The following is a 16,064-nucleotide window of genomic DNA, read 5'->3' as shown; positions in this document are numbered from 1 at the left end:
TGGGAGCTGAAGTCCAAAATCTCTTAAAGGGCACAGATTGGGGACCACTGTATCAGGGGATGGCAAGGGCAAGCCCCTTCTGAAGAAACTGAAGAAAACTTAGGGTTGCCTAAGTCAAAAATGACTTGGAGGCACCCAAGAACAACAACAACAATCTTTACAGAAATCATATCAATCCCCTCCAGCACCACTTCCATCCCTGGGATGATCAAGTACAACAACACTCCAAATCCACAAAACAGGGATCACCTTGAGCCAGGCTCACCCAAGTGCACAAAAATGCATGATGCAAGAAGCTTCCCTATAGCCAAAGTATAGTATAGTATAGTATAGTATAGTATAGTATAGTATAGAAAGATTCCTTGCATCATGAATATTGTGCATGTGGGTGGCCCAATTCAAGGGGTTTCCTGTTTGGGGGGAGATTTGGGATGTCACTATCTTTTGCTATATGGTCTCTTCTGGGATAGGGCCCCATAGTAGCCCAGCCAAGGAGAAAAGGAGGCAGCAAGGAAGCATAGGAGGAAAAGGCAGTGCCAGGGGGAGGCAAGGGTGGCAGGGAGTGGGCTAAAATGGGCAGAGGAGGGCAAAGGGGGGGGGGGAAGGGGATGAAGGGGTGGAGAAGAGGGGTCTGGGCACCCATGATCCCAGCCTAAGGGGGGTGGGGGTATATTAGGGGGAAAGAGAGGCTGTGAAGGGGGAGAAAGGGAAGCAGAGGAGGAGAGCTTCTTTGAGTACCTGCTGCTGTTCCAGGCGCACAAGCTTGGGCCTCCCAAGGAGAGACTCAGGCAGAGAGGAAGAGGGGGCGGCAGAATCCCAGCCTTTGGGAGCCTCCTTCTTCTGCAGGCCCTGCCCCTAATCCCCACCCCATTCAGGGCTGGGCCTCTGCTGCCTCTCCCTGGCTAGAGGGAGGAGGAGGAGGAGGAGGGACACTTTCTGGCTCTGTCCTCCTGTTGTTGCTTTCCAAATTCCAAGCCATGGGGAAGAAAGGAAGGAAGGGAAAAGAAAGGGAAAGGAGAGGGAGGGGAGGGGGGAGGCCAAAGGTGGCCAGGGGGAGCCCACTTTGGGGGGCTGACCCCCAAATGAGCCTCCTGGCGGGCTTGCAGACCTGTCCCCACTAAGCCACAACTCTCCTTGGTGCCCAAAGGTTGCCCCTCAGGGTGCCCAGGGGCCCTCCTCACTGCCAAGGAGGACCAGGGCACAGCCAAAGGGAGGACCTTCGAGGACAAGGGAGGGCCTGGCCAAGGAACAGATAGACACACTTCAAGAAATGCAAACCAATATAGTATCAATGGCATATGAACACATCTAAATATAATATACGCAGACATCTCAGTAAATGCCAGTAGCACAGTTAACTTTGGCGGCCTCCTGGTTTGTTCGTCAATATGTACACTGTAGATTTTGTGGGTTTTTCGGGCTATGTGGCCATGTGCGAAGAGTTCCTTGGTTTCAGCAGCAGCTGTGGCATTCTCTGAAGATGCCAGCCACAGATGCTGGCGAAATGTCAGGAATAAGCTCTTCTAGAACATGGCCACATAGGCCAAAAAACCCACAAAAATCTACGGATTGCAGGCCGCGAAAGCCTTCGACTTCACAATATGTGTACTGTTTTTAGTAACAAAAATCACCCCTGTGTTTTCCTGTTTTGTGTTTGGAGATCATTAATAATAATAATAAAAATAATAATAAATATACACTAATGTTTCTTAGTCATGCTTCAAATGGAGGATACTTGGAATTCCTCCTGGACACAAGGCGGAAATGGAGGACATGGCTTGGAAAAGGGCTTCCAGTCACCCTGATGCATCTACACTGTACAAATAATGCACTTTGGAGACACTTGAACTTCCCTGGCTCCTCCATCCTCCTAGGATTTGTATCTTTGTCAGGCACCAATACCTTTTGGCAAAGAAGGGTAAAGATCTTGTAAAACCACAAATCCCAGGATTGCATAGGATGGCACTTTATTTCAACAGTGCAGAACAAGGGTTCCTAAAATGGAATTTGAGGGGGTGAGACAAAGAGGGGCTTGTTTCCTCAAGTGAGGTGTCAGCACTCATTTTTTTAAAAATAAATTAAAATTTAATTGCTCAGTTTAGATTTGCATTTTATGCACTGCACTGAAAGCTTTTTTTTTTAAAAGTTCCATTTATTCACCCACAGTGCTGTATGTAGTTCAATTGGTGGTTCGAAAATTAGAAATTAGATGTCTTCATCTTCAGATGGGGTATCATTTGTGTAGAGGGTGTGAACATTAAACATTTCCTAGGGGTGTGGGGCATAGAAATAATTTCCACACCATGATAGGTTCTTCTTAGTGTTTTCTCTGTGGAGGCTGGTGAAAACAAAAATCATCCATTTTGCATTTGGAAAGAAACCATAAAGAAGATTTAAATATTTTTTGTTAACTTATGCAAGGTTTACCTTACCTGGTTGTTTCATTTCACATGGGGCACATGGTTAGTTTTGAATAAAAAGTTTAGTGAAACATGTTGAACTGACTGCTCTTCTCTGTTGTGATGTAGAAACCCAATTCCTACTGTTTCCATATTATTTCTGCCTATGGTAACCAAGGGGTGAAACAGATGGCCTCAAAGGGCTGCCCTAGGACTGCATGGGAACCATGTGCGTTGGGGCTATGGCAGCCACATGCAACTGGCCCTGATTTGAGCTGCCAACCGGCCAGCCAAAAAGGAGTGGATTTTTCCACTCCTTTTCGGGCCAGTTTTGGACCAGCTCTTTGTGGTTTCCAACTGTGTTTGGGGTGTGCGTCAAGTGTATCCCCCATCCTCAACGCAGCCCAATGGTGGCACTTTGGGGGCCATCTGTTTGAGGCCAATGTTTCAGTTGAAGAGGTAGTGCCCAGGAACACATCTACTGTACTTAGTTAACTGAAGCATACTTGTATTTTGTTTCTAAATCTGTAGGCTCAGTTTGTCACAAGTTGCACTGATTCTTTTGTTTGCTCTTGGAGAAGTAAGTATAGGTTTGTAGCAGTTGTAGCTGATGCAATAAGTGTTTACAGAAGGTGTATACTAGTAGGTGTGCACAGGTGGAACTGGATTGCATAGGCTGGGCTCCTTTTCAGATATCTTCTTGTTCATGTGTTATCTATGTTACACTATCGTGTATGTTATATAAAGCCTTTCACGGAGCTGCACAGTTAAGAACTATAATTTCACTTTAACTGCCATTGCTGCATATTGTGGAACCCTTGGATTTGCAGTTTAGGGAGAGGTATTTGAAATTGTCATCCAGAGAGAACTAGTGCCCAAGATTTCATAAGATGCAACCATGGTTGCTAAGGTGGAATTATAGTGATATAAAAATGTAGTGTGGAAGTAGGCTTGCCATTTCCCCCCAGAAAACCGGGAAAATCCCGGATTGAAAGTCTGAAAAATGTCCTGGCTGGGTAGGCTGGCTGAAGCAGCAGATCCTGAAACCTTGCAAGAAGACTCATCATCTCACCCTTGAAACTTTGGGTGGTTCTGCACAATGTGTGAGACCCAGAACCCAGAAGAGAAAGGAAAGGAGGCAAGCAAGACTTCAAGTGAGACTCTGAGAAGAGGAGAGCTTGTATTGCGTGTGGCAATACTGCATGAGATGGTGGAATTTACCTTCCAAGAGAGCACTGGTGCCAAAACAACTACAAATCCCAGAATGTAAATTGATGGCAATATATAAACAAACAACAAGAACAGCAACAACAACTGAAATATGCAATAAAACAAAAATGTCAAATTCTGGCGAGTGGTTTTTTGCTGTTGGTGGTGTTGGCAGCATGTTGATAAGCCGCCCAATCCAGTCCCATGTACTTTTTCCCCTGTTTTGTGGAAGAGAATTATGGCAAACCTATGTGGAAGGGTCCCTAGTTTTGAAAAAGGTAGATAGAGGACTTGGATGGGAGGCTGACAATGAATACTGGGTGCTGTAGGCTATATTTCATAAAAAGGAACAGCAAAATCACCTAGTGTTCCTTGTCTAAGAAAATCCTATGGAATTCATGGGTTTGCCATAAGTTGACAGGGGTCTTGAAGGCACATGCATAGACAGATACAGTTATTCAGATCCTTTGGCCGCTTGCACTAACTAGCAGCTGGATGGACCAGTGTGGTGTAGTGCTAAGAGTGCTGGACTAGAACTTTGAGAGATCAAGGTTCAAATCCTTGCTCAGCTATAAAAACCAACTTGGCTACCTTGTGCAAGTCACACTCTCTCAGCTTGAGATGAATTCAATGGCAAGATTTGTTCAGAGAAGGTTTGCCATTGCCTTCCCCTGAAGCTGAGAGAGTGTGACTTGCCCAAAATCACTCAGTGGGTTTGGTAGATGAGCTGGGAATTGAACCCTGGTCTCCAGAGTCACACTCAAACCACTACACCACATTGGCTCATGGCAGTTGGCATGACTTCCATGTAAGTGGAGGCAGTGAATCTCCTTAGGGTTTTACCTGAATTTTCATGTAGATGCTGAATTTATTTTGGGAGGAAATAATACCAGAAAGTACGTATATATAAGCAGAAAATAGAAAGGGAACAAGTTCCACGTGCTGTTAGATGGTCAGCTGTTTATTCTTTTGAAAAAGCCCTACATGTTTTCCTCTATATAAAAGCAGCCCTTCTTCAGGGGCTAAAAACAAAACACAAATATAAATCTGTTATAGATATTAGAAAACATAGGGCAACTCTAAATAAACCATATTCTATAAAAACATATAAAATTGCACTATTTTTCTTAACAAAATATACATTTATTTAGTGCTCTCTGTTATGTGCTGTTGCTGTTGTGTGCCTTCAAGTCGTTTCTGACTTACGGCAACCCTATCACAGGGTTTCGTTGAAAAGTTTCTTCAGAGGGGGTTTGCCATTGCTGCCCTCTGAGGCTGAGAGTATGTGACTTGCTCAAGGTCACCCAGCGGCTTTTCATGCCCGAGCGGGGATTCGAACCCTGGTCTCTAGAGTTATAGCTATTGTGCAAACTACTACACCATGCTATAGGCCAAAATGTGTAGGGCTATTTTTAAAAAAAGAATAAAGAGGTAACCATCAGTACATGGAGCAAATCTCCTTTCTATTTTCTGAATCTATTTTGGAGACAAGATTAAAGACCGCACAGTTATAATTCAGGTTAAAATGTAAAGTGCAATCCACTGGCATGCCGTGCCACTAGTATGGCTATGGTAATACTACTAATGTTGCTACTGAGGTGTCTCTGAGAGGCACCGTCACAGATTGCCTGGCATGGGAAAAGACTTTCTCTATGGCAGTTCCCAGTCCGTGCAATTGTCTGCATTTACACTGTAGAATTAATGCAGTTTGACACCGCTTTAACTGCCATGGCTCCATGTTATGAAATTTTGGAATTTGTAGCTTTGTGAGATATTTCACCTTCTCTGTCAGTGAGCTTTGGTGCCACAACAAACTACAAATCCCAGGAGTCCACAGAATGGTGTCATGACAGTTAAAACAGTGTCAAACTGGATTAATTCTGCAGTGTGGAAGTAACTCTTCCCTCCAATGGGAAGCTAGGACACCTCCGCACACAAATGCACACACTTTTTTTACTGGCAGATCCAGACCTTTTGATTCAAACAAGTATTTGATGATTCAGCCATCATGAAGAAAGCTTTCTCTAATGGAATGTGTGCGCTACATTTTTTATCTCTACAGATGGATTACAAAAAATGTATACAGTTTTAAACCATAGGTATTTCAACATGGAGTGCCAGAGTGGCATAATGGTTTGAGTGTTGGATTATGACTTTGGAGACCAGGATTCAATAACCAGTAGGCCATGAAACCCTCTGGGTGACCTTGGGCAAGTCACACTCTCTCAGCCACAGAGGATGGCAATGGTAAACCTACTCTGAACAAAACTTGCCAAGAAAGCTGCATGATAGGTTATCCTTAGAGTTGCCATAAGCTGGAAACGTCTTGAAAGCATACAACAGCAACAACATATTTAAAAGCAGGATATTAAACAAACAAACAATACATTAAATTTTTTGTGGGTTTTTTGGGCTATGTGGCCATGTTCTAGAAGAGTTTCTTCCTGACGTTTCACCAGCATCTGTGGCTGGCATCTTCAGACGATGCTGGCGAAACGTCAGGAAGAAATTCTTCTAGAACATGCCCACATAGCCCAAAAACCCACAAAAAACTATGGATGCCGGCCATGAAAGCCTTTGATTTCACAATACATTAAATAATTCCTTCTAAGCCTACCTGGTTCTAGTGCCTCTGGAAGGTGAGCTTGCCCATGCAAAGCTGGGACTGCGATTTGTGCTGTTCTTTTGCTGAAGGAGGGCTTCAGACAATTATGCTGCTGCTGTCGATGATCCAAGGAGTCACCATGAGAGCAAGCTGAATCTCTAATCTGAGTTCCAGTTCTGCAAGGAATGCGAGATCTGACAGGTGGGGCTGATGGTTTGTCTGACTGAGGTGGTATCTCAGCCCCTGTGATGAGCATTGCCCCTGGCCAGGACATCTCCTCTGATGGGTGGTGGGGCCCGCTTGTGGTCTTTGGAAGGAGACTCCTATACCTCCGATGAGGCTGGATCCATCTCGGACCTGACAAAAAGAGTGGGTAATGCTTCTGAAATACGCTCATACCAAAACCTTGGGAGGCCTCTAAGGGAAAGAGGCTCCTGTTTTCACAGCCGTGGCTCAATAATTGGGAATGCAAATTTCTGCTGAGAAATGTGTGGATTGGTGGTGTTGCAAAGGATGTCTCTCTGTGTGTTGTGTGCCTCCTAGTAATTCTGGACTTACAGCGACCCTATCACAGGGTTTTCTGGATAGGATTTGTGCAGAGGGAGTTTGCCATTGCCTTCCTCTGATGCTGAATGTGACTTGCCCAAGGTCTCCCAGTGGGTTTCCATGGCCAAGTGGGGATTTGAACTGTGATCTCCAGTCATAGTTCAACGCTCAAACCACTACACCATGCTGGCTCTGATTTAGATATACTGATTCAGTGCAGTATACTGATTCAGTAATATAGGTGTGTGTGGTGTGGCTGGATGGAAATTTGAGTTTGCTAAGGTAATTTTGAGTTGCATATGAAAAACAGTATCTGTCATCTTTCAGTTACTGTTACTGAGAAAAACCCTGCTTCTGAACACAAATGTAATCATAAATGTAAATACTTAATGTGATCAACAGTCACACACAAAGAGCCACATCTTTGTAACTGTGTAATCCCTTTTTAAAAACACCTAAAATAGTGTATCTCTTTTCTCTGTATCTATACTGCTGTAGATAAACTACTATTTATACTATTATTATACTATTATATTTTTACTTTATTATTACACTATTTATTTATTTATTCATTCATTTTACAGTGGACCCTTGTTATCCGCTGGTGTTTGGTTCCAGGATTCCTGAAGATACCAAAATCCATGGATACTCGAGTCCCATTAAATACAATGGCATAATAAAACAGTGTTCCTTATATAAACTGGCAAAATCAAGGTTTGCTATTTGGAATTTATACTTTTTTGGACTATTTTCATGTAGTGGATGCTTGAATCCATGGATACAGAGGGCCAACTGTACTATTTAGTATTTTTAGTAGTTTCACAGGAGTGTATCTCTTTATGCTAGTGCCCTCTACAGGGGAAATTGGTTTGTCATTGCTCAGCTGGATTTTAATTCCCCCCCCCCCCATTAGCCTTCTGGGAAATTTCCACCCTTCTCCTTTCTGTCGGCGTGTCTGTATTCTGCAGCATTTACCAGAAAATGATGCTTTTCTTTGAAAAGTCAGGCACACCTGAAACATCAGCGCTTCTAACTGGAATCTCCCCAGCAATGTGATTATCTGGGAAGATCTGCGGAGTTACAGCAGCATGACTAGTCTTGTGTGCCTCTGTCCTTGCTTCTGTGATAGAAGAAAAGGAAAATTAAGATCTGCAAATAAAGGACTGAAGTGTGAGTCGGTAGCATTTTATGAAACCATCTGGGTCAGACCATAATCCTTCTACCCTGTTTCCAACAGTGGTCAACACAATGCCTCCATGCTCACAAGCAAAGAACTATGTGCTCAGTTATGCACTGTTCTCCGTTTTTGTTGTCTTGGATCTGAAGATATACACTCGTCCCTCCATGTTTGCTGGGGTTAGAGGCACAGGACCCCCGTGAATGTGCAAAAAACACAAATAACAAAAAGACTATGTTTTTACCTGAGAGAACACCTCTCTAGGAATCTCTGGGTTCTCCAATACAGCTCTGTGGTCAATGTCTGTCAGACATTGGCCATAAGATTGCGCTGGAGGAGCTACAAATATCTAGTGGAGTGTTCTCTCTAGGAATCTCTAGATCCTTCAGTGTGACTTTTGGTTAAAGTTGACCATAGAGTTGCGCTGAGGAACCTAGATATTCCTAGAGAGAACATATTAATAAAATCCGTGAATCAAATCCACAAAAGTCAAAGCCGCAAATGTGGAGGGATTTGTGTACTGTTTCTGAACATAGCCAGCATAGTGGTTTGAGTGTTGGACTATGATTCTGGAGTCCAGGATTTGGATCTCAGTTTGGACATGCCTTTAACACAGAGTCAGAGAACAGCCTTCACCAGAGCTAGATTTGAACAACTGAATTCAATGGTAAGAACAGGACGGTTTCAAAAAATACCTTATCATGAAAGAATATGTATTTGTGGAGCCCCAGCTCTTGAGGATACTCCACATATCCTGTTTGACTGTTGTCTTTATGATAAGGAGAGATCATACTTTTTACAACCATTTCCCTCTTTGTATCAAAGTCTGCTCACCTGCATAGACTGCTGGGCTTCCTGGCAGAGGCTGATGCCATCCCAGTCTTTTCTCATATTCATAGATTTTCTTTTCGTACAGTTTCCGTGTTGTTCCTGGAGGATGGAATCCAAGCAGGTGATTATAAAAGCCTGGGGAAGTTTGTATTCTGCAACATGGGCATTTGCAATATTGGTTGGGGATGATGGGAATTGACTGGATGGCCCTTGTGGTCTCTTCCAACTCTACGACTGTATGATACTATGATTCTAGGAAGGGCCAATTTTCCGTATACCTTGAGCCACTGGGAATTAATAAGCCTCCTGTTTGGCAATCCCAGATGCACCTGCTTCACATCACCTACCTCTTTCTTTCAGATTATTGTCCCATTCCAAATTGCTGCTTCACTCACAACCTTCACTATTGATTTTTGATGCCTTAGGGATGGGATGGGCCACCTGTGGCCCTCCAGATGGTGGACTGCATCTCCCATCAATCCAATCTAGTATAACTAATGGTGAAGAATCTGGGTGGCTGCAGCTCATCAACATCCGAAGAGCTGCACTTTGTGCCCTAAAGTCATGCAAATGATTGGGAGAAGCATGCCTCACCCCTTGGACCCATTTAATTAGGCTTGCAATTAGAAATGGCTGATTCACACCCATCTCTGGCAGTCAAGATGCCACTAAAATCTCTCTGTAGTTCCTTGTTTCACTTCCCTTGTTTATCTGCAAGCTAAGCTATCCTTCACTTGTGAAGGTCACATATCAGTTCTTTTAAATATGAAAGGGAAGGATATATTTTTTTACAACTAAAATGGTGCACACTTGAGAGAAGGTTAACCATCCCCACAGTGGTGTCACTAGGGTTGGCGTCACCCGGTGCGGTAACTCATGGAGTCACTCCCTGTTGATCTCCTCTTATATCACACCATACTGAATCCTTACTAATGTTTTCTGTATTAATGTTACTCATAATTTATAAATCCTGTATATCACCAAATGTAATAGTAATAGTCGTGACAGCTAGCAAAATTAAAATTATACCTTTAAATTACAATTATCATAAGCACAGCCTAAATGTATTTACATGCACATAGTTTCATATGGTTAAAGTGAAAATTTAGTAAGATGTTATTTTTTGTAAAGACCATTTTAAAAGAATTGTTTTTTTTAAAAAAAACCGTTATATTAATTTTGAAACAAAATAACCTGGGCTGGGCCCAGGCATGAGGAAAGTGAGAGCATGCATTGTGAGAGGCAAGCAAGGGAAACGGCACACTGCAAGCAGATCAGATGAGGTGAGATAAGGTGAGATGAAGTGAGATGGGAGAGATGGGAAGGAAATGGTGAGAGTGCTGGAGTACAAGGAGCAAGGGAGAGATGCACTGAGAGGATATGGAATGAGGTAAGAAGGGAGTGGGAAAGACAGAAGAGCAAGTGATGCAAGTGGCGGAGTATAAGAAATAAGTGCAATGTGCATTGCAACCATGTGAGATGAGGAGAGGAGGGAGCAGGAGAAATAAGGGTGTGAATGATAGGATGTGTAATGTACAGGCAAACTCCACTTCAGGAACGCAAGCTCTCAGCAGATTGAGAAAAGCTTTATTCAGCCATCAGAATTGAAAACAGCACACAATTGTTGTCAGGACTGAAGGTCCTTCCAGTTACACAGTATACTGAAAGTCCAAGCAGCCCTCTCATTTATCAGCCTTCTCCCCATTTATCAATGACTCAGACATTCAGTCTTCCCAGATGTCATGGGAACTGTTTACTCACACATGCATCTTGCTAACTTAAATACAGTTGGCCCTTCTTATACATGGATTTTTTATACACCGATTCAAACATCCACGGTTTGAAAATGTTCAAAAAAGTATAAATTTCAAATATCAAACCTCGATTTTCCATTTTTTATAAGGGACACCATTTTGCTATGCCATTATATTTAATGGGACTTGAGCATCCACACATTTTGTTATCCATGGGGGATCTTGGAACCAAACCCCAGCGTAAAACAAGGGTCCACTGTACACATAAAAGAGGAATTCAATTCACTTCTAGGATGTAAGCTCTACTAGGGAAACAAAACAGTGTTACAAGGAAGAAGATATAGAAAGGATGAATATTGAGAAGTACAAGGATAGTGTTAAGGGAAGAATTGCCTGCACATCTTCCACACCGGATTGGCACTTGCTTTGAAATATGTGTGTGTGTGCATTACACCAAGGAATACCTTTTGGCATTTTCAAGGAGGTAGCTTGTATGTTAGCCTTTTGCAGCAAAACAACAGGATCCGTTAGCTACCCTTGTCTACTGAAGATTATCTATCCTTAAATATTTTATTTGGCATGGTTTCTTTCAGACTGTAGCCGCCTTTAATAGATGTAAGGAGTATTGCCTCATTTGGTTGATATTTACACACATCAGTGGATGGGAGGATGTAACTAGTGAGGTAAGAGGGAATGAAGATATTAAAACAGGGGTAGGCAACCTGCGGCCCGCGGGCCGGATGCGGCCCGGCGAGGCCTTGGGACCGGCCCCAGCCCAGTCCTGCTGCCGATTGCCGCCGGGGCCTTTGGGGGGCAATTGTCTATAGAAGCCTCAGAAACATGCATTATATTAACATTTTTTCACGTGTCCTCCATTTTTTTTAAAAAAGTGTCTTCCATTTGAAAATTTTGTCCTACATTTGTCCTGGTTTATTTATATATTTAATTTTTTTAAAAAATTATTTAATTATTTATTTTTTTGCTTCGGCCCCCCAGTTGTCTGAGGAACAGCAACCCGGCCCCCGGCTCAAAAAGGTTGCCTACCCCTGTATTAAAACATACAGACGTTAATCATTACCTTAGCCAGCATTAGCAAACAACAGCTGGGTGGCAGGCACAGATGAGCTCCTTAGCATGTGCATTTTGATGAAAAGTTGAATAAGTAAAACAAGGTTATGGTAGACTGTTTTCTAAAATATTTATTCAGTATCTCTGGAGGAAATTAGGCCATTTCCACCCCTTCAGTTATTGTCTTTTATTTTCCTCTGCATCTTGCTCTCTGAAACACTTTCTGGGACCTGTTGCCTTATTTTCATGGATCTGTATCTTTACATCATCAGTGAAAAACTGATGGCAAAAATGTATTAATCTGATGAAAATACCATTGAAAGTGTTTGTGCATGACAATAGTTTACTGTCATTCTGGTTTGCCTTTCCTTTATAATTCACTACAAATGTACATCCCCATTTCATGTTTTCTTCTACCTTTTAATGTCCAAACAAGGTAGAAACTGAAACTAGAGCTGAGGCAGATTATAAAGTTTTTCTTCATTAAGTGCTTCCAAACAAACTGGATTGGTTTGTTTGGAAGCACTTAGTCATACATCTCCGATCACATATAATGGAAAATTGTGTTAAATAAACCTGCCAGGGAAATAGTACTTTGGCCCTCATAAACATCCAGAGAGGTTGAAATGGTCGCATTCACTGCTAATGGGAAAGCTACTGTTTCTCAGCACTCCTTTACCCATTTATAAAATGGGAATATAAGTGGCAGTAATTAGAAGGATACTATGAGCATTAGTCAGATGAGGAAACATTTTTATTTTAGCCCTGGTCATCCAGGTTCATTCTGTGTTTGCTGGGTTTCTGAATCTTGTTCTCCAAATGCTTGTAAATTTGCTTCAACTGGAAGAAAGATAACAGTCCATACCAACTATGGGTCCATGTTTGAGCCCATATTTCTTCAGTCGGGCAAGGAGTTCATCGTCTGTCAGATATACCTTGTACTTGTCCATGGTGCTGTCCACAACATGAAAAGGGAGAAAATGCTATAGCCAGTGACCTCCAGATGTAAATTAATCAATAGACCAACAAGCATCTAAATATTAACACAAAACAAAAATAGAGTACTACATCAGCAACCAGAACGTACTATTATTATTATTATTATTATTATTATTATTATTACAACATTAAGACAAGTGCTGAAAAAAACACATATAGGTTTAACAGTAGAGGCAGGATAGAAATAAATATTTTAATAATAATAATAATAATAATAATAATAATAATAATAATAACAACAACCGATAAATTGTTAAAATATAATTACACTACCTTTAGATTTAGAAAAATATCCTTTAAAATGCCAACTATTTCTTATTATATTTTCCTATTTTATTATTTTAACAAATGACTTTGAAGCTAAACATAGGCTCGGTACAAACTGGACAACTACAATTTCCCTCTCAATGACTCCAATAAGTGTTCACCTTACTACAGTGAAGTTTGCAAAATAAAACCAGGCTCCCACCAAATCCATTCTATAAGGAAGCAAAAACTCAGGTGGAACACCAAAAACTAAGTTTGATTTCAGTATCAAAGAAAAGGGGTTATGCAGAGAGCGAGAGACATCTGGAAGGATGGTGAAAGGATGGAGACAAAGAATAACTGCCGTAAAGATCCTTTTTAATTTCTGCTTTGTTATCCTATGAAGGAAATAAGGCACTTTAGAAATAGGCAGCTGCTTTCATCTGCCTTCTCAATCACTAGCAATATGTGACCCTTGAAAAAGTGCATCCACAATACAGTGTGCCAACAGGATCATGGCCAAAAATGTAGTTGAAACATTAAGAACTAAATTAAAAGCATAATAAAAAGCAGATCACTAAGAAGAAAGCTAAAGCAGCCAACCAGGGAAAGCTTCCCTGAGCAGCAAATCAGTAGAGATGTCAAAGATCTGACCAAATAGATCAGGGGTAGGCAACCTGCGGCCCGCGGGCCGGATGCGGCCCGGCAAGGCCTTTGGACCGGCCCCTGGCCTGGTCCTGCCACCGATTGCCGCTGGGGCCTTTGGGGGGCAATTGTCTATAGAAGCCTCAGAAACATGCATTTATATTAACATTTTAAAAAAAATCAGCATTTTTTTTCACGTGTCCTCCATTTTTTTTAAAAAAAGTGTCTTCCATTTGAAAATTTTGTCCTACATTTGTCCTGGTTTATTTATATATTTAATTTTCTAAAAAATATATTTAATTAGTTATTTTTTGGCTTCGGCCCCCCAGTTGTCTGAGGGACAGCAACCCGGCCCCCGGCTCAAAAAGGTTGCCTACCCCTGAAATAGATGGTTCTTTTTCTACCAGACAACATTGTCACATTTCTTCCATAACTGGGGCTACTTGCTAGTTATCTGCAAGGCAACAAGGAAATACTGTCAGCCCTCCTTATTCACAGATTTTTTTAATCCACGGATTCAAGCATCCACGGCTTGAAAATATTTTTTAAAAAGTATACATTCCAAACAGCAAATCTTGATTTTGCCATTTTATATAAGGGGCACCATTTTACTATGCCATTGTATTTAATGGGACTTGAGCATCTACGGATTTTGTTATCCATGAGGGATCCTAAAACTAAACCTCAGCAGATACCACAGGCCCACTGTACATAAGACTGGAATGGTTGCTTCTCTTTTCCTGTCTTTCCTGTATCTTCTTGGCATCAGAAATATATGCAGTGGTACCTCTCCATTCGCTGGGTTTAGGGGTGAAGGACCCCCATTGATGTGGAAAAACCACAAATAAAAAACACTATTCTTTTTATCTAAGATAACACCTTCCTAGGGACTTTATCACATGGAGAAAATCGGGGGTTTAAAGAGTCAATATCCTGGGGAAATCGCATGATCATGGTGAAAATTTTCACACAACGTCGCCATTATCATGCTATTATCCCGTGAATGAAATGGCAAAATCTTTGTGTTATTGTGAAATATTGACAACAGCATAGCGATATGCTCCCATCTTTTTCTCGTAGAATGGGCAGCATTGTTGGGTAGTAAGTATTAATTCTGGAGTACTGGCATTGAGGGCCATCATGGTGCAACGATCTGTGCATTTGACTATGATTCTAGAGATCAGCTCAACTGATGTTTTAAGTTACTGCTGTGCTAGAAATGTAAGGATTGAAGGGAAATTTCAGAGTTCTCATATATGGCATTATGCTCATCCCCCTCCACCCCCCATAACTGTTTGTGTGTGTGTATGCGTGTGCGCACACCTTCAAGTTGCCTGTTGACATATGGCAACCCCATGAATTTCATAGGGTTTTCTTAGGCACAGAATACTCAGAGGTGGTTTTGCAAGTTCCTTCTTCTCAAATATAGCCCACACCACCTGGCATTCATTGGTGATGTCCCATCCAACTACTAACTAGGGATTGAGCCTGCTTAGCTTCCAAGATCAGGCGGGATCTGTTGCCCTTTAGATATTATTGGATTGCAGTTTTCAGCAGCCCTAGCCAACCTAGCCAATAGTGCAGGATAATGGGCACTGCATTCCATAAACATGTGGAAAGGCACACTTTGCCCACCTGTGGCTTAGGGTCTCAGCCTATCTTAATCTGACCAGAGAGGAAACCTATAAGCAAGGGCTGGTAAGAAGAAAGAGGGTAGCCACCTTGGGACCCACTTTGGATGAAAGGTGAGATATAAATAAATAAATATAGTGGGACAGTGGAAGAGAAGGAAGGGAGAATTAATTCCGTACCTGCTATCCCAGATTGGGCATGAGCTCTAAGCAAAAGGACTCTCAGGCAGTGTGAGGCAAGGCTGGACTTTGCTATCAAAGAGTTTGCTTTTGCATAGCTCTTCCTTCTGGGTTTAGCTCAGGACACACCCATTCCTCCATCACAGCTGTTGACAGAGATGAGGAAACAAGGCAGTACTGAAAAGAGTGGTTAGAGAAGGGACACAAGCCTTTCTCCTCCCTCATCAAGATCTGCCCCACCAAAGGTAAAAAACATAAACAAAGAAGCAGATGATTCTAGACTGTAACCAAGACAAACAAGAAAAAAATAATTCAGTTACCGGAAAGACTAATGAATTCAAATTGGCTTCAGGTTTTCAAGATGCTCTGCAGCCCACTTCATCAGATGGCTTTTTAAAGGACCACTGAGATCCCCAGTTTTTGGCAGGCATTTTTCAATGGCAGATCTTCAAGAAGACTTAATTTGGGCTATTTCTTAGCTGGCCACCTAGGTCACAGTGGTCTCGCAAGAACTGTTCAGATGGTTTGTTTGGGTTTTCTTTTGCCTTTCCCTTTCTCTGAGGGTGAGAGAATGTAACTTGCCCAAGGTCACCTAGAGTACTGGTCCAATACTCAAACCGCGATGCCAGAGGCCCATCCACACTTGTAGTGCTATGATTGTAGTGCTATGATTCTACTTTAAACTGCCAGGGAGTTCATCTTACAGACTCCTGGAATGTATAGTTTAGGGAGGGGCATTTAGATTTCTCAACCAGAGAGCTCCTCTGGTGCCTG

General features: G+C 42.1%; 1 protein-coding gene across 10 annotated transcripts in view; it reads right to left on the bottom strand.

The window, feature by feature from the left end:
- EMD (emerin) overlaps positions 1-15,408 on the bottom strand; it is a 31,064-nt gene extending 15,656 nt beyond the window's left edge. Inside the window, exons 1-5 of one of the 10 annotated variants that reach the window (XM_042454001.1) lie at positions 15,291-15,408; positions 12,455-12,622; positions 8,771-8,866; positions 7,772-7,879; positions 6,226-6,570 (exon numbers count right to left, since the gene is read on the bottom strand). In XM_042454001.1, coding sequence (XP_042309935.1) covers positions 6,226-6,570; positions 7,772-7,879; positions 8,771-8,866; positions 12,455-12,539 — 634 coding nt within the window. In that variant the 5' untranslated portion in view covers positions 12,540-12,622; positions 15,291-15,408. Of the gene's footprint in view, positions 1-6,225; positions 6,571-7,734; positions 7,880-8,770; positions 8,867-10,985; positions 11,197-12,454; positions 12,623-15,290 lie in introns of those variants that run through there. The other 9 variants (XM_042453999.1, XM_042454000.1, XM_042454002.1 and 6 more) reach the window with 9 other exon arrangements.
- Positions 15,409-16,064: the final 656 nt, after the last annotated feature.

The sequence above is a fragment of the Sceloporus undulatus genome, chromosome 2 (genome assembly GCF_019175285.1).
Source record: "Sceloporus undulatus isolate JIND9_A2432 ecotype Alabama chromosome 2, SceUnd_v1.1, whole genome shotgun sequence".
Taxonomy (NCBI): domain Eukaryota; kingdom Metazoa; phylum Chordata; class Lepidosauria; order Squamata; family Phrynosomatidae; genus Sceloporus; species Sceloporus undulatus.
Note: the sequence above shows the minus strand (reverse complement) of the source record. Positions and strands in the feature narration are given on the sequence as shown.